At 59.9% G+C, this 16193-nt stretch overlaps 1 protein-coding gene across 1 annotated transcript; it reads left to right on the top strand.

Moving 5' to 3' along the window:
• Positions 1–1896: 1896 nt before the first annotated feature.
• Positions 1897–14803, top strand: USP19 (ubiquitin specific peptidase 19). Its single transcript, XM_010294986.1, has 25 exons — positions 1897–2005; positions 3831–3887; positions 4990–5118; positions 5680–5813; positions 6146–6553; positions 6885–7152; positions 7277–7433; positions 7539–7610; positions 8129–8244; positions 8566–8780; positions 9099–9300; positions 9387–9520; positions 9711–9869; positions 9959–10069; positions 10243–10353; positions 10509–10610; positions 10983–11123; positions 11306–11424; positions 11650–11787; positions 11876–12240; positions 12897–13007; positions 13540–13756; positions 14077–14229; positions 14334–14497; positions 14577–14803. The coding sequence occupies exons 1-25, from the start codon at positions 1897–1899 to the stop codon at positions 14801–14803; spliced, it is 4119 nt and encodes a 1372-aa protein (XP_010293288.1).
• The last annotated feature ends 1390 nt before the right edge of the window (positions 14804–16193 follow it).

Raw genomic sequence — 16193 nt, 5'->3', positions numbered from 1 at the left:
TCCCATTCCTATTGCAGCCAGAGGTGCTGCTGCGTCCCAGGGACACCCAGTGTGTGTAGCAGCTTGGGGATGGCACTGCTGTCCTCCCACATTCTTTCAAGCTCTTCGGGTTGTTTCGGGCCCCTTTGCCATGGGTGGCAGGAGTTGCTTATGCCAGGTAGCCGGGCTGAACTCGGCGCTTGAGCTTTTTGCTTGGCTTCGGTGGCTTTTGGTTATGAGGACAGGTTGGCCTGAAGAGGAATGGTTTGGGTGCAGCACCTGTCATGAGGCTGGCTTTGCCAGAGCTGAGGGCAGGCAGGACTGCTTTGCTCTCTGGGGTCCATTGCAGTTTGCAGCTATGACTCCACCTTTGTGGCTACTTGTTGCCCCCAGCATTTCTAGAACACAAACACTCTGGTGACATGGGACAGGCAGTGCAGGGCTGTCAGCGTGCTCCCTCCGACTGAGCGCTTCCCTTTGAGCTACCTTCTGCCTGTGCCTGAGTGGAGCTGTGGGGTTTGTGCTTGGTACACAGGTGGGAGCAGGATGGGGTGTTCCAAGGGCACAGCTCGCCTTTTTTTTTTGGCAGGCTCGGTGGAGCTGCGCTAGACCAAGATGCTATTGGTCTCAGCTGTGTCCTCAAATGGGAGTGGGGCCACAGGATAAGGTATGAATCAGTGCACCCGGAGCTGCTGCAGGCTGCTGGCACCTGGGGGTGGGCAGGATGAGTGCAGCTGGGCCCGCTCCCCCGCAGAAAAGCCCTGCAGCCGGACAAGCACTATCCAGGTCAGGGTGTGCAGCCGGAGCAACAAGGAAGGGAGCTTTGCCAGCTCTCTGCTTTCACCACCTCCATGGAGGCACCTCAAGAGGGACCTTTCTCCGCGGGTTGTTCCAGCTCTCCTCTGTCTCAGCTGTGAACACCCAGGGGCGAAACTGGAGAGTGAAACTGAGACCAGCCCTTGGGCCAGCAGCTCCTGAACCTGGTAGGGGAGCTGGCTTTGCCTGGGAGGGCATGTCTAAGGGGACAGGGGCGAGCACCCTGCCTGCCCTGCCCTCTCCCTGGGGCATGCAGAGCAGAGGTGTCCTGTTTCCAGGCCAGACCCTGCTGGTGCTGTCTGTAAACCGGCAGGGAGATCAATATGCAAGGTGCAGTTGTGCTTGTTTAGCTCCCAGCTGGTGGGTGGAGGAACTCTGCTCTTGCCAGGGAACTCTGCTCGCTCTCATCTGTCACGGGAGACTGTCCCGGGCCTGCTCCTGCTTCTCCCCTTTCTTCCTTCTTAGGGTGTTACTCGCTCCCGTTCCTGCCCTCTTACGTGGGGCACTGTTTGAAATAGCTGCCGCCCTGAGCCATGGGCAGCTGCCCCAGTTGACCCCGGAGGCTTGACTTTGGGGATTGGGGCCTCCCTGTGTCCCCACCCTTGTCTCTGCTTCTGGGTATTGTTAGTGCCGGCAGCTCCTCTGGGCCGCTGTTGCTGTAGTGGAAGCCATGAGCATGACAATTGCTTTCCAGGTTTTTAACGCGTGCCATATGCGGAAGACCCCCGGTTGTATCTTGGGAGCTCTGACAAGCCCATGCTTTTGGCAGTAAGCATTGTAACAGCTGTGATGAGGTAGGTTTCCTCACCAAGTGCTGCATGGGGCTTCCCGTAAACGCCACAGTGAAGGTTGTGTGAGGCCACTGTCCCTGGGAGAGCCCAGTGCTGGGGCAGAGAGCAGATCCTGATGCTACTGGGCCTTCTCCACCTGCTCCTCCTGCCATGCTTGCTCTCTTCTCTCTTTAGGCCACTAGTTCCTTGCCAGAGAGTTTGACCACAGAGAGTCGCCAAGATAGCTGGGCCAGGAAGAAAACGTCGCACCCCTGACCCAGACTCCATTACCGACCCCGGCGGGCCGTTTGTGTCCTCCAAACGGCTGAAAATGTCCGGCAGCACCAATGCCCCTGGCCAGAGGAGAGTGTCTCGGGGCTTGGACGATGCCACCAACAAGAAGAAGCAGAAGGATCGAGCCAACCAGGAGAGCAAGGAAGGTGAGAGCCCCTCGGCAGCGCTGCAGCGAGCAGGCCCGTGGTTTCTCAGCCCCGCAGTTTCTTAGCCCCGCAGGGTGGGAGCCTCACAGCCATCTGCTGCAGGATAAGCAGATTTAACTAATCGCTTCCTGCAGCTGATGGTAACCCTTGTGATGTGGGATCCTCTTCAGCACGGTGTCCTCCCTGGACCTGTAACCTCCTTCCTTCGGGCGCTACTTAGCCCCAGCTATGTGAAGAAAGTCGGACCTGTGGCTTTCTTAGCTTAATCCTGGAGCTGGCCTTGGCAGTTGTTTCTAGACTCTGCTTTTGGCCAGGGCTGAGCTGCTCCAATCCAGAAGGAGTGGGACTGAAGCCTGCGGGTGCTCTTGCAGCTGGAGGTGGTGCTGCTTCCCATCAGTTTGCCAAGGCCAGGTGCTGCGAGGCAGTGACTGGGTGCTCACAGCACCCGCTGAGTGTGGGGCCTGTGGGTGGGGCTGGTGCTTTAGCTTCTGTGTGAGGGCAAGGTGTGGCTCAGGTGGAATGGTTGCTGTGGACTAATTCCCTCTGTAGCTGCTGTGTATCCGATGACAGAAAGGATGCTTCAGGTGCAGAGAATGCCTGTGGGCAGGACACAGGCAAGAGTTCCTGCGGCCCTGGAAAATTGCTTGATTTCTGTGCCTGCTCCGTTATGACTGTTGTAACCTCAAAATCACAGGGTGTTTTATAGGCCAAGGTAAATGAGTGCTTTGCTGAGGTCTGTGCTGGAACGGCCTGCTGCAGTCCCCGATGCAGAATCCCACGGTGCAGAGAGCGCAGCATTGCGCCTTCTCTCACGTGGGAGGTGTGCTCTATCTCTGGTAAGGCCTGACCTTCTGATGTGGGGGGCTCCTGCCTTCCCAGAGGCTGTGGTGCCACCATGCTGCTTCTGTCCCCTCTGTGCAGGGGTGGCGAGGGGCTGGAGCAAGCTGTAGATCCTCCAGGCAGTGCCACTGCAGCGCTTCTCACACTGCCAGACCCACTAGCACCTTTGCACCAGTGACTGTGGTGGTCAGCAGAGGTTTCCTACTGGTTTGTAGCTGGTCAATGGAGGCGGTGACAGCCCTCTGAGTGCTCCAGGGTGGAGACCACAGCTCCCGTTGCCGCTGTTTCTCTGCTCCAGGACAAGGTGCTGTCGCTTTGAGCCCCTTGCCTGGCAGAGCTTACTGTGCTGTGGGGGTGGAGCAGGCCCTGAGACACTTCTGGCTGTCGGAGGTAATCCTGCGGGGAGCAGGGATTAGGTGTCAGGTTGGTTTGGTTCCCCAGCCTGATCTAGAAGGAGGTTTTGGCCATGGACTTTGGCAGCTTGTGCAGGAATGGGAATGTTAAAGTGCAGCTGGGCTGTCTGGTTCTTTCGTTACAGCAGAATTGGTTTGAACACCAAACATCAACATTCTCCCTGTCAGATCCAGGCAGGACACCTCTGTATGGCTGGAGGCTGAGGGCCTGGTGCGTTGAGCAGAGGCACACATCCTGGTTACTACAAGCTCCACACTGAAGCATGCCTCAAAGCAGCACTGTCTGTGCAAGTGTGGTAATGTTGTGTTGCCCTCACTGTGGTGCTGGTTAGACTGGGATATGGTGGTGTGGCCCAGAGCAGCTGTCCTGGGGGCTGACTTGCTGTGGTGCTGCAGGCAGGGCTCTGGGGAAGGGAGAGGAGGGAAGTGAGCAGCACATGCAGGATGAAAGGCCTGGACAGAGGTTCAGGGGAAAAGGAGGTGATATGTGAAATTTTGGGCATGAGTGCCAGCCCATGGTCTAAGGTGACAGAATGACAGACCTGCCTGCGCTCTGCTTCTGTGCCCACCAGTGTCTCGCCCTGAGCTCGAGCAGGCTGAGACTGCCCAGGAGAAGGACTCAGAGGAGGGTAAGTCAAGGTGTGCGCCGGCTGTCAGTGCATGGCCATGGAGTGCCCTTGCCAAGGGATCTGACAAGTGCCCTTGTCATCCCGTGCTCTGGCATCGAGCAGAACTAACCTGAGCACTCCTTGCCACAGCATTTGTCTTAACAGGATGCAGCATCCCCAGGGGCAGAGAAGGGTGCAATGTGGCTGAGAAGGGCTGTCTGCAGGCAGATGGCCCTAGGCACATAGCAGGCTGCTTCTGACTCGTTGTCACCGTGCCTCTGAGCACAATCCTGGGATGTCTTGCTGCCCGCATCTGTCCTGCTTGTTTCTGAGCAAGGAGCTGGGCTGGGCAAATCCCCATCCATCTCACCCAGTGGGTGCTGCTGGCTGGTTTCTGCCTTGGTCCAGGCCTGCTTTGAGGGCAGGTGGAGTAAGGCACCCTTGTGCTACAGAGATCAGAAAGAGCCTGATTGAAATTAAGGTGATTGAAATCACTTTTTTGCCTTGAAGAGTTCAGGACAGCACAGGGCCAGACCTGGAGCCTGACAGGCACCTGATGGGGTTTCTGTCTGCAGCAGAGTGACGCTGCCACAGCATTTTCTCCCTGGGTGTGGCATTCTTGCCTGGCTGGCCAGCCTGCCCGTGTTTCAGCTGTGTTAATAGTGCTCACCTGGCAGGAGTACAGTGCTTTGGTGATTGTAGCCAGACTGCTTCGTTTGCATATGCAAAGAGAAAGTGGCAATTTCTGGTTGTGGTCAGAGTCCACTTGAATCCCCCAGAGTAATTCTGTGGCTTCCTCATTCCCTGGGAAGGCAGCAATTGCTCTATAGTTGGCAGGAGCCACCCCTTCTTCACAACCACTGCTGCTGCACGTGATGGGGCCGAGGGCAGCGCTGCCTTTCTGTCTCTCCAGTTCCCACCGGCATTCACCTGCCCTGCTGCAACATGTGCTCTTGTTTGTGGCCTGATGAGAACAGGTTGCAAGCTTCCATTTTATTGGCATGATCTGTGTGTTGACCTCCTTGAATCAAGTGTGTGTTTAGGCTAGTGTTCCCCAGACAAGGAGTCGGCACTGCAGGCTCATGCCCCAGCAAGTGGGTGACACTTCCCTCCTTCTTCCTAGAGCTGCTGCTGGACTGGAAGCAGAACGCTGATGAGATCATCGTCAAACTGAACTTGGGCAGTGGATCTCTGAAGGTGGAGGATGTGGATGCTGCTTTCACTGACACAGACTGTGTGGTCAAACTACCAGGTATGTGGAGTGGAGGGACTGCTGCAGGCGTTTCTCCAGCAAGACTTGGTGCAGCTCAGGGCTAGCTGTGGGGCTGATCCAGGCAGGCATAAAACCTTCCCTTCAGAGGCAATGCCCTGCTGTCACCTGGCACAGCTTCAGCCAGCAGGCAGGGCTGATATGAGAGCAGTGTAAAAGAAGAAGGGTGTAGAGCTGGGGAGGGCAGGAGCTGCCTCTGCACTGAGTGAACAAGGACCAGCTGCTGTGCTGGTGCATCTCTGTCCTCTGCTCGCTGGGGTGACTGAGTTGGCCCTGGGTATCCATTGTAAAAGTGACTGTGCCCTTGACGGCAGGGAGGCCCAGCGCCTTCCCTCTGGGAAGGAGGCCAGCCAGATGTACAAAGCAAATCCAGGGAAGCTGGCTGAAGCCGTGACGGTTCCTGGGATATGGTGGCAGCCTGCCTGCAGACTCCTTGGCTCTGGATGAGTGCTCCCTTGATCCTTGGGGCAGGTGAAAGGGGCTGTGGGTTAGGTGACAGCTGGCTGGAGCACTGCCTGAGGTGCAGTCCCACTCTGCTTGCAGATGGGCGCCAGTGGAGTTGTCAGTTCTACGAGGAGATTGAGAGCTCCTGCAGCAAGGTCCAGTGCAAGAAGGGCAACTTTCTACAGCTTGTGCTTCAGAAGAAGATCCCACTCCATACCTGGTCTTCACTTCTGGTGAGGAGGGAAGGATCTGCCTTTTGGGGGGGCTTACATAGCCCAGGGTAGCCTAGGGTGAGGGTTTCACTCCCTGCTCTTGAGCTGCTCAGGGAGCAATGTGGGGTACATCCTGCATCCTTGTGCTGCATGAGGGCAGTGAGCCAGCTGCCTCTGTCCCAGGGAGGGGGGTGTCGTCGTACCCCTGTTCCTCCCTGCCATATAGCCTCTAGGTTCTGGAGCAGAGGCCCAGCATGCTCTGGGAACAGGGAGTGAGGGTGAGGGGCTGGCAAAGAGTGTGAGAGGTGCTGCTACCTGGATGCCTTCTCACTGTGATGCACTGCTTTTCACAGAAGAGAAGGAAAGACGGATCCAAAGAGCTGGCCAAAGGGACCACATGCTGGGAGAATGGGAAGGAGAAAGCTGCTTCTGCAGAGCTGGCTTCTGAAGAGCTGAGGGCTGAAGGCATAGAGCCACCGAGGTCCCGGCGGGAGCCCTCCAACCCCAAACGTGCTCCGGGAAGAAGCGAGGCCCTGGGAGGGAAAACCCCAGCCAGCCCAGGGACGCAGAGCGGCCCCAGTGCCAAGCGAGCGGTATACCTCAAAGTGGCTCCCACTGAAGAGGACCCAAATGCCAGAGTCACTGGGAGTGTGGAGCCCAGTAAAGGGCACAGTGGGAGGGCAGGCAGCCGTCGCAATGGCAGAGCCAGCCAGGCCGATGCACCCACAGCCCTTGCAGACCTCGCACCGCCACTGGAGAAGGTACCTGAGGACCTGGCCAAATGGGGCACCCCTGCTCCCTTGGTCCCTGTACAGGGGATGCCACTCATGCAGGGACCCATCCTTGCTGATGAGATGGGCTCCGGGATTCCATGGGTGGTGCTGAGGGCTGGCACGGGCCTGGCTGCAGTGGAGGAGACGGTGATATGAGGACTTCGCAGTCACTGGGCTGTGGTGCTAACGGAGCCAAGCTGGCTGTGGGATGTGTGGGGGAAGCGGGTGACATGGGGCTGTGCAGGAGTCACAGTGGGTGGGCCATGGCAGCTCGGGGGTGACAGTGTCTGTTTTTCACGTTGTCTCTCTGTCTTGAAAGGCTGTGGTTTTGGCCAAGGAGACTGTTCCAGTGGAAATGCCACCTCTCGCGACTACCACAGAGGTGTTCCCCCACTGTGTTGCCACCTGCGTGGAGAAGAGAGTCCTGCAGCCAGGCAACCCTTGTGAGGCCTTGCGGGGCCGGGACTGCATGCCTGTCCTGGGAGAGAGCTCAAAGGCTGTCCCTGTGGCCACCCCTCCCCTGGGCAGAGATGGTGAGAAGAGGGACTGGTCCAAGGACGATGTGGCTCTGGAAGCAGCAGCTGATGGTGAGTGGCTGGAGCCCAGGGGTCAGCCTGGTCGGGAGGGCTCAGGACCTCTCGTGGGTCAGCCTGCAGCACTGCCTTGGTGTGCAAGGAAGATAACATCTCTCTCCACGGCTTCCTCACTCAGAGCCAGAGCCTTTTGAGAGCCTGACCTTTGTCAAGAATGACTCATACGAGAAGGGCAATGACCTGGTGGTGGTGCACGTCTATGTGAAAGAGATCCACAAGGAGACATCCAAGGTGTTGTTCCGGGAGCAGGACTTCACGCTGGTGTTCCAGACAAGGTACAAGTGTGCCTCAGGATGGTGCCAGGCTGCTGCAAGGCTCCTGACTGTGGTCCGGCTACTTGTTTGTTCACCGCTTCTCACTTGCTTCCAATTTCTTTGCAGTGACACAAACTTCCTTCGCCTCCATCCTGGCTGTGGGCCCCACACAGTGTTCCGGTGGCAGGTGAAGCTTAGGTATGGCTCTCGTCCTTCCGGTCCACAGCAGGGCAAGGGAGCTGAGAGTGCAGAGCTAAAGCAGGAGCCAGTCCTGGCTGGCATGTCTGTGCAGGGAATGCTCGTTTCTGCATCTGGGGTCTCCCTCATACCATGCTGCACTAATACCCCAAGTCTGGGCTGCCTTGACTCTTTCTGGTGGCTCACAGAGGAGGAAATCCCCGTGTCTCCTTGCCTGCAGTTCACCCCCAGCCTGTTCTAGAGCTCTTGGGGACAGAGCCAGACCAGCCTGTGGATGGGATGTCCAGCAGGAGGGTCCGCATGGAGCCAAGCAGAATGGATCTGTCAGGAAAGGGGCCCTCTGTGTGCTCAGTGTGGCCAAGCTCGAGGGTTTCTGCCCTGCTTTGCCAAGGCCACCTTGGGATCGGTGCTAACCAGGTCCCTGCTGCCTGGAGGCTGTGACCCTGCCTTGCAGAGGCTTTGGTATGTCTGAGGCTGCGGGGGTCTGGGGCAGCCCTGACTTGCTGCGTGTCTTGCAGGAACCTTATTGAGCCTGACCAGTGCACATACAACTTCACGGTGTCTCGCATTGACGTCTGCCTGAAGAAACGCCAGAGCCAGCGCTGGGGGGGGCTGGAGGCTCCAGCCACACGAGGTCTGCACCCTGCCTTCTTGTCTTGCCTGCCTGCTGCACCCCAGTGGGGCATGGGCCCTCCTTACTACTGGCAGCAACCAGATGGTGCTGGATCCTCTGGTGCAGGGTTGTGGGGAAGGAGAGGGACTGAGCGGGCGCAGGCAGGAGGTGTGTGGGGCAGGGCAAGCCAAGCACTAGGGGAAGGGCATCACTGTTCCCTTTGCTGATGGGGAAGAGGGGTTAAGAGAGAGCCTCTGTGTGAGCATGGATCAAGCAGCTCAGCCCTGCCATGGGCAGCGCACGGTGCTGCTAACCACAGGCCCAACCTTCCCCCTTTTTAAGGTGCAGTGGGTGGTGCAAAGGTTGCCATGCCTACAGGCCCTAGCCCTCTGGACAAGAACCCCCCGGGCAGTAATCAGCATCCCCTGTCCAGCAAGGAGGAGGCCCGAGCCAGTGACAAAGACAAGCCACGCGTGGAAGATGGGGGTCTAGATGGTGTGGCAGCCCGTACAGCCCCAGAGCATGTGTCAGTGAAGCAAGAGCCGCACATCCCCTCGGTGAGTGGGGCTGTGCCAGGTTTGGCCTGGGCTGGGGGAAAGAGGGGCCCACTTGTTCCTTTCATGGGACTTCGCCTCCTTAGTGTCACTCTGGGGACTGGCAACCTTGTCCTGGAGGAGGAGGCAGCGCTCCTCCGTCATAGCTGGCAGGATTGGGGGCAGCAGTTGGCCTACCTGTCCCAGTCCTGGTGGGAGATGGTGTGGTGGGTCCAGCCCAGCCCCGCTCTGAGGGGGCCGCGGGCAGAGTCGGGTTCCCCTGGTGTTGCCAGAGAGACCCCCCCAAGCACAGCATCCTTACACCCACCTCTGCTTTGCCAGCCCAAACCAACGTGCATGGTGCCACCGATGACACACAGCCCAGTGAGCACCGAGAGTGTGGAGGATGATGAGGATGAGGACGAGAAGAAGAAGGTGTGCCTGCCTGGCTTCACAGGGCTGGTGAACCTCGGCAACACCTGCTTCATGAACAGCGTCATCCAGTCTCTGTCCAACACCCGGGAGCTGCGTGACTACTTCCATGGTGAGCCCACGCCGGGAGCCCAGCAGAGCCCTGCCGCTCAGATGGTGCAGCCAGCAGCCATCCTCGCTCTCCTGTGTCTCTTACAGATCGGTCCTTTGAGTCGGAAATCAACTACAACAACCCGCTGGGGACGGGGGGACGCCTGGCCATTGGCTTTGCTATGCTGCTGCGAGCGCTGTGGAAGGGCACGCACCATGCCTTCCAGCCCTCTAAACTGAAGGTAGGGCTGCAGGCACCAGCGCTGCGTGGGGGCTGCTGTAGGTCCCCATCACCTCTCTGTGGGTACCTGGCTGCCCTGCTAGTGCTGCTGAGAGCTAGATGGGTGGGTGGGTGCAGCCAGGCTTTGTGTGTGGGACAGGCGGTGCTGCTGGCGGGATGCTGGCCAGCCCTGACTGTTGTGCTCCCTCCAGGCAATCGTGGCCAGCAAGGCCAGCCAGTTCACTGGCTATGCCCAGCACGATGCTCAGGAGTTCATGGCCTTCCTGCTCGATGGCCTGCATGAGGACCTCAACCGCATCCAGAACAAGCCCTACACAGAGACTGTTGACTCAGATGGGAGGCCTGATGAGGTGAGGATGTCCCTCCCCCAAAGCCACTGGGGAAGCAGTCCCACTGGCCCGAGTGGTTTAGCATAGTGCTGAGCCGTTTCTCCCTGCAGGTGGTAGCTGAGGAGGCCTGGCAGCGACACAAGATGAGGAACGACTCCTTCATTGTGGACCTCTTCCAGGGCCAGTACAAATCCAAGCTGGTGTGCCCAGTGTGTTCCAAGGTAGGGCAGCTGTGGAGGCTCTGTCCCTGTCCTGGCTGTGCAGCAGCGGGCTCCTGACCCTCAGAGAGCACAGGTCACAGAGCAAGGCTGAATCTCAGGTCTGGGGGGGCTGCCGCTCTGCTGATCTCGGCCACAAGCACTTCCCGCAACTGAGCGTGCTCTCACCTCTGCAGGTTTCCATCACCTTTGACCCCTTCCTATACCTCCCCGTGCCCCTACCACAGAAGCAGAAGGTGCTGACTGTCTACTACTTTGCAAAGGAGCCACACAAGAAACCCATCAAGGTAAAGGACACCATCTACTCTGGGGAGGTAGCCTGAGAAGGCTCCTGGAGGTGCCCCAGGCAGCTGGTCATGTGCCAGCAGGCCAAGCCTTGTGTTAAGTAAGGGCCTGCATGCCTTGGTGTGGCGTGACTGACATGGCACTTTCTTGGTGGCAGTTCCTCGTGAGTATCAGCAAGGAGAACTCCAGTGCCATGGAGGTGCTCGACTCGGTGGCCCACAGCGTGCATGTGAAACGAGAGAACCTGCGCCTGGCAGAGGTGAGAGTGCTTGAGCTGGGGAGCAAGGTGTGGGCTGCTCTTGTGGGTGCCCCAGCTCCCACAGCTCTGCAGGGACTATGGCAACTGAGAGTCACTTGCCCGTAATCTAACATGTCCATGGGGCGGGTTTTGTACGTGCGTGGCAGTGTCATGCACAGGGTGCTGCCAGGCAGAGCCCTGCTTGGGAGGGCTGGGCCACCACAGTGGGGCAAGGGATGTCCATCCTCCACTGGCGGGGTGCAGAGCTGAGCCCAGCATACCTGTGGTGCTGCTGTCCCCACAGCTCACTGTGGGGATGAGGTCTGTGGCTTTCTCAAGAGATGAAGTGTGGCTCAGCCCTCAGAAGGCCCCGCTCCACTGCTTTCTTGGCAGGTGATCAAGAATCGCTTCCACCGCATGTTCCTGCCGTCTAACTCACTGGACACGGTCTCCCCCACGGACCTGCTGCTCTGCTTCGAGGTGTTGTCCCCAGAGCTGGCCAAGGAGCGGGTGGTGGAGCTGCAGGTCCAGCAGGTAAGAGGGCATATTTGGACTGCTGGGAGGCATGCAGGGAGGCTGAGCCTGCAAGTGGGGCTGAGCAGGACGGGGTGAAGGGTGCATGAAGGGTGACTATCTGCAGCGAGCACAATGCCCGCCAAGGCTGCCTTGTCCTGCCCAGGTGCTCTTCTGTGCCCAACGGGTCCTTTCTCCTGCAGCGTCCGCAGGTGCCCAGTGGCCCCGTCGCCAAATGTGCAGCCTGCCAGAAGAAGCAGCTGCCAGAGGATGAGAAGCTCAGGCGCTGCACAAGGTGCTATCGAGTCGGTTACTGCAACGTGTGAGTTGGCTTGGCGCTTAGCGGGGTGGGAGAGTCTCCCGCCTTGAAGGGCTGGATGGGAGAGCTGAGACCACTGGAAGGAGGTGGGATGGGCCTGGCCTTTGGGAGAGAGCCAGTCTGGCTCGCAGCACTCCCCGCGTCCCTGACGCACCCCTCTGGCCCTGCCATGCTCCTGCCCAGGGTGGTCGTAGACATTGGGTTCACCTGGGGCTGTATGTATTACAGGGCATGCCAGAAAACACACTGGCCAGACCACAAGGCTCTGTGCCGCCCGGAGAACATCGGTTTCCCCTTCCTTATCAGTGTGCCGGAGTCCCGCCTCACCTACGCCCGCCTGGCCCAGCTGCTGGAGGGCTATGCAAGGTGAGAGTCCAGGGAAGGAGGTGCTTCTGCCCAGGAGCTGAGCTCAGCCCTGTGTCTGGCCAGCTCTGACTGTCATCTCCTTGCTCAGGTACTCAGTCAGCGTGTTCCAGCCTCCGTTCCAGCTGGGCCGGATGTCACCAGAGCAGGGGCTGCAGCCTCTGCTCCCGGACAAGCTGGAGCCCCTGGCCAAGAGCAGCTGTGCAGCAGCCACCGCTGCCCCTGAACTGGGGGATGGGGACAGGGCTTCCAGCCTCCTGCAGGAGCCCCCGCTCTCACCAGCTGTGCCTGAGCTGCACCCAGAGCTGGGGGACACTGGCACTGTGCGGAGCAAGGTCCTGGCAGCCAGGAGTTCCCTGCTGAGCTTGGATTCAGGCTTCTCTGAGCACATGGAGTCGCAGGGTGACAGCTGTTGCGAGAAGGAGCCGTCCTATGAGAGAGCCCTCAAGCCAGAAGGTAAGCGGTGCTAACTGTGCCTGTGCCAGCAGCCTGGGCAGCCCCAAGACAAAACAGGAGCAATTCTCTCTCCTTGGGGTGATCTCCCACCACAGCATCTGTCGTCCCCTTGGTGAGCTTGGTCCGGAGACCTTTGGGGACATACATGAGGCCCTGGGAGCTGTCTTTTGGCGGTGCTGCCCCACCTGAAATGTCTGCCTGCCCATGCTCTGCCTTGCCCTGGCAGGGCCCATGGGGCAGAGCAGACACCTGACTAGGAAATGGGATGGAGTATTGTGGTGTTGTGGGAGGTGTGGGAAGGCAGAGCCTGGCAGGCACAGGCTGAGGCTGAGCCCCTTGGGGTTGTGAGTGCAGCGTTTCCCTCGCTCTGACTCAGCTGCATGGGAGCAGCCTCTCGCGCTCGGATGCCTGGCTGTCACGTTTCTAGACACTCGTCTCAGGATGGCAGCAATGTGCAGCGAAGGGGCAAGGCAGGCAGAGGAGCACAGCTTGCCAGGGGCAGGCGCCTGCTAAAAATAGTCAAGGACATGGGGCACGTGGTTGTGTCCCTGCAAGGCCGTAGCATGTGAGGTGGGGGTGGGGGCACTGCAAATTCTTGGCCCCTACGCAGGGCAGACAGGCAGTGCCACCACAGATCTGTCCCTGCCTGTCCACAGCTGCCATCCCTGGGTACCAACACACTCCAGACTCGCTGAGCGCCCGCGCCACGCAGTTCTACATCAACAAGATCGACGCTGCCAACCGAGAGCACAAGCTGGAAGATAAAGGTGAGCCCAGAGCCCTGGAACGCACCACTGTCATCCCTTGCGGCCTCTGGCAGGGTGCTGGATCTGCCTGGGCCAAGGTGAACCCAGGTATGATGGTGATCCCAGGCTGGACAGTGGAAGCTGCATCTGGCACAGGGGAGGGCAGGGCTCTGCTGCACAGAGCTGCTGCCTGGAAGCTCTTCTTGGGTATGATGTTCCTGCTCTCCTCAGCAAATAGACCAATTCTCTTCAACTTTGTGCATCCACAGAGGGTCTGTGATCTCTGGGTCACCTCATGTCTGAATGGGACGCCCACATCTGGTGCTGGTTGTATGCTGAGAGGGGCTGTGCCAGCCTTGCCCCGCTGGCTGTGGGACTCTGATGCTCTGGGGTGATGAACCTGGCCATGGCTGTGTCCCACAGGAGCATTTGTCCCCTCCTGGCACCGCTGCCTAATTGCTGTATCAGGGTGGACAAGACTGCTCCTAGCCCCAGCAAGGTGGCCTGGCATAGTCTGGCAGGGCAGGTGTGTGAAGTGTGTGCCCCTTCGCAGGTGACACCCCCCTGGAGCTGATGGACGACTGCTCCCTTGCCCTGGTGTGGAAGAACAACGAGCGCCTCAAGGAGTTTGTGTTGGTGGAGTCCAAGGAGCTGGAGTGCGTGGAGGACCCAGGCTCGGCCAGTGAAGCAGCCCGTGCTGGCCACTTCACCCTGGAGCAGTGCCTCAATCTCTTCACTAAGCCCGAAGTCCTGGCCCCGGAGGAAGCGTGGTGAGGAAGGTGGCAGGGTGGGTTCCAGCCCATAGGCTCAGGCAGCAGCAGGGGTTTCCCAGGAGCTGCCTGGGCCGGCACGCTGTTTCTGCTGGCGAGCAGGAGCGTTGGGCTGGCCCTCCCTGTGTGCAGGGAGGGAGGCCATAAGCCAGCAGGGAGCAATGCCAGTGCTCCACAGGACTGTGCTGGCCTGCCCGTGGCAGGGGAGCCTGAGGCCTCCTGCATCCCCTCTGCCAGCCCCACGCGTGGGGGACCGCTGGACTGGGCTGTGAGACCTGAGGCTCTCCCCATGCCGGTAATGAGCACACTCTTCCCCCCAGGTACTGCCCCAAGTGCAAGCAGCACCGTGAGGCCTCTAAACAGCTGATGCTGTGGCGCCTGCCCAACGTCCTCATCATCCAGCTCAAACGCTTCTCCTTCCGCAGCTTTATTTGGAGGGACAAGATCAACGACATGGTGGATTTCCCCGTCCGGTGAGAGCCTGGGGGACAGGGTACCGGGTGCCTGTGCTGCCCTGCAGCCTGGCCTTTCCCTGCCTAATGCTACCGTCCCCAATTGTCCCTGTGTCTCTCCCCAGGAGCCTGGACCTGAGCAAGTTCTGCATCGGCCGGAAGGGTGAGCAGCAGCTGCCCATGTATGACTTGTACGCCGTGATCAACCACTACGGAGGCATGATTGGGGGGCACTACACGGCGTATGCCCGCCTGCCCAACGACAAGAACAGCCAGCGTAGCGACGTGGGTGAGGATCTGCCTGCCTCGCTGTCCCCCTCTCCTGCAGCCATGGCCCGTCTGCTTACTTAACCCTTCTCTCCTCTCAGGCTGGCGGCTCTTCGATGACAGCACAGTCACCACTGTGGACGAGAGCCAGGTGGTGACCAGATATGCGTATGTCCTCTTCTACCGCCGGAGGAACTCTCCTGTGGAGAGACCCCTGCCAGGGCACCCCCCAGACCACCGAGCCGAGCGCACCCCTTCTGCCGAAGCTGCTGCCAGCCAGGTGAGAGCTCGTGTCCCTTTCGGCGCTGTTGGAGCCACAGTGCCTTGAAATGTGCCCAGATGCCCACGTGCAGGGGCGGGCCTGTCTCTGCCAGCACCCACGGAGCCTGGTGCAGCTGTGGTGCAGTGCCTGCCCCTCTTTGACACCGAAGAGCTTGCACCAGCCACACGTTGGGGCCTGTCTTGCCCTGTTCTTGCTGTGATTTTGGGGCGGTCCCTGCCCTGAGGGACCATAAGGAGAGCTGGTTCCCGAGTGCTGGTGGGAAGGCACTGGAGGAGGCAGGAGGGGGCCCAGCCTCACCAGGGTCTGCACCAGAGGAAGGCTCTGAGCGGCGCAGCAGGGGTTGGCTCTGCCGGGGAGCAGTGAGAACCTGTCCTCCGCAGCTGCTCTTGATGCAAGGTGGGGGACGCTTTCTGCTGGGGCCCAGCTCGGGGCCAAGCTAGGTGCAAAAAAGGCAAATGCCAGTGCTGAGCCAGAGGCCTGGCAGCCGCCACAGGGTTCTGAAGCAAAACCTGCCAGCACGAGCTCTGCTGCTGGGCTGCCTGGGAGGGGTGGGGCAGGGGGTGCGGGGGGGGGGGGGGCCAGCCGGCAGGGTGCTTTCGGCATGGACTGGTGGGGAACGATTGGGCTGATACTTGCGTGAACATCAGACAGGAAGGCCCAGGCTGGGGCATGGCACAGCGCCCACCTGTCCGGCCCCCTTGCATCGCTGTGCTGCAGCCCTTCCCTCTGCGCTTGGCACCCCTGTGGCCCGTGGGGTCTAAGGGCGATGCTCAGCTCGTCTCTGGCATGCTGCACGCGTGGGGCCCTTCTGGCCTGGTCTCCCATCCCGTCTGGCTCATGCAGCCCTTGTCCTGGCACCAGGTAGGCATCTGCCCTCTCAGCTGGGGTCAGGAGCTGCCTGTCTCTGGGGCCAGGGGATGTCTGGCATGTTGGTGTCCGCCTCCCTGGGCTGTCCCTGTCCTTGGGGGCTGCACGTGTCCTGGAGCAGCCCCACTTGCTGAGGGTGGCCTAGGCAACAGGACGGCTGCGCTGCTCATCCTGTGCCGGCAGTGGGAACCTTCTGGGTCCTGGGCAGCACTGTACGCCCCACAGCGCCAGGGTTCATCGGGTCCTCTCATGGCACCGGGGGCTTATCAGGCCCCTGGCAGCACTGGATCCCCCACAGCAACAGGGCGCGTTGGATCCCACCAGGGCTCAGCAGGTCCCCGAGCGCCTTGGACCACCTGCACCCTCCCAGGCACTGGGTGCCCTCCAGAAACCTGCACCCTGATTGGCTGCTCTGCGTGATCACCGGCACAGTGAAGGGCCGGGCTGTGATTGGCTGTCTGCAGATAATCCTCCTCGAAGCTGCGCTACAATTGGCTGTTGGAGCATCCCCGCCCACCAAACCAGAGCTGTGACTGGCTGTGCTGTGACCGCGCCTCCTGCTCCTGCC

Source organism: Phaethon lepturus, unplaced genomic scaffold, assembly GCF_000687285.1.
Source record: "Phaethon lepturus isolate BGI_N335 unplaced genomic scaffold, ASM68728v1 scaffold39259, whole genome shotgun sequence".
Classification (NCBI taxonomy): domain Eukaryota; kingdom Metazoa; phylum Chordata; class Aves; order Phaethontiformes; family Phaethontidae; genus Phaethon; species Phaethon lepturus.
The sequence above is the reverse complement of the archived record's forward strand: the minus strand, read 5'-3'. Positions and strand labels throughout refer to the sequence as shown.

Excerpts from the sequence above, each read along its gene's own strand:
- USP19 (XM_010294986.1), top strand. The coding sequence starts at position 1,897 with ATGTCCGGCAGCACCAATGCCCCTGGCCAGAGGAGAGTGTCTCGGGGC. Across the intron at positions 7,611-8,128 it reads CGGTGGCAGGTGAAGCTTAG|GAACCTTATTGAGCCTGACC; the intron begins GTATGGCTCTCG and ends CGTGTCTTGCAG. Across the intron at positions 9,301-9,386 it reads GCTGCGTGACTACTTCCATG|ATCGGTCCTTTGAGTCGGAA; the intron begins GTGAGCCCACGC and ends TGTCTCTTACAG.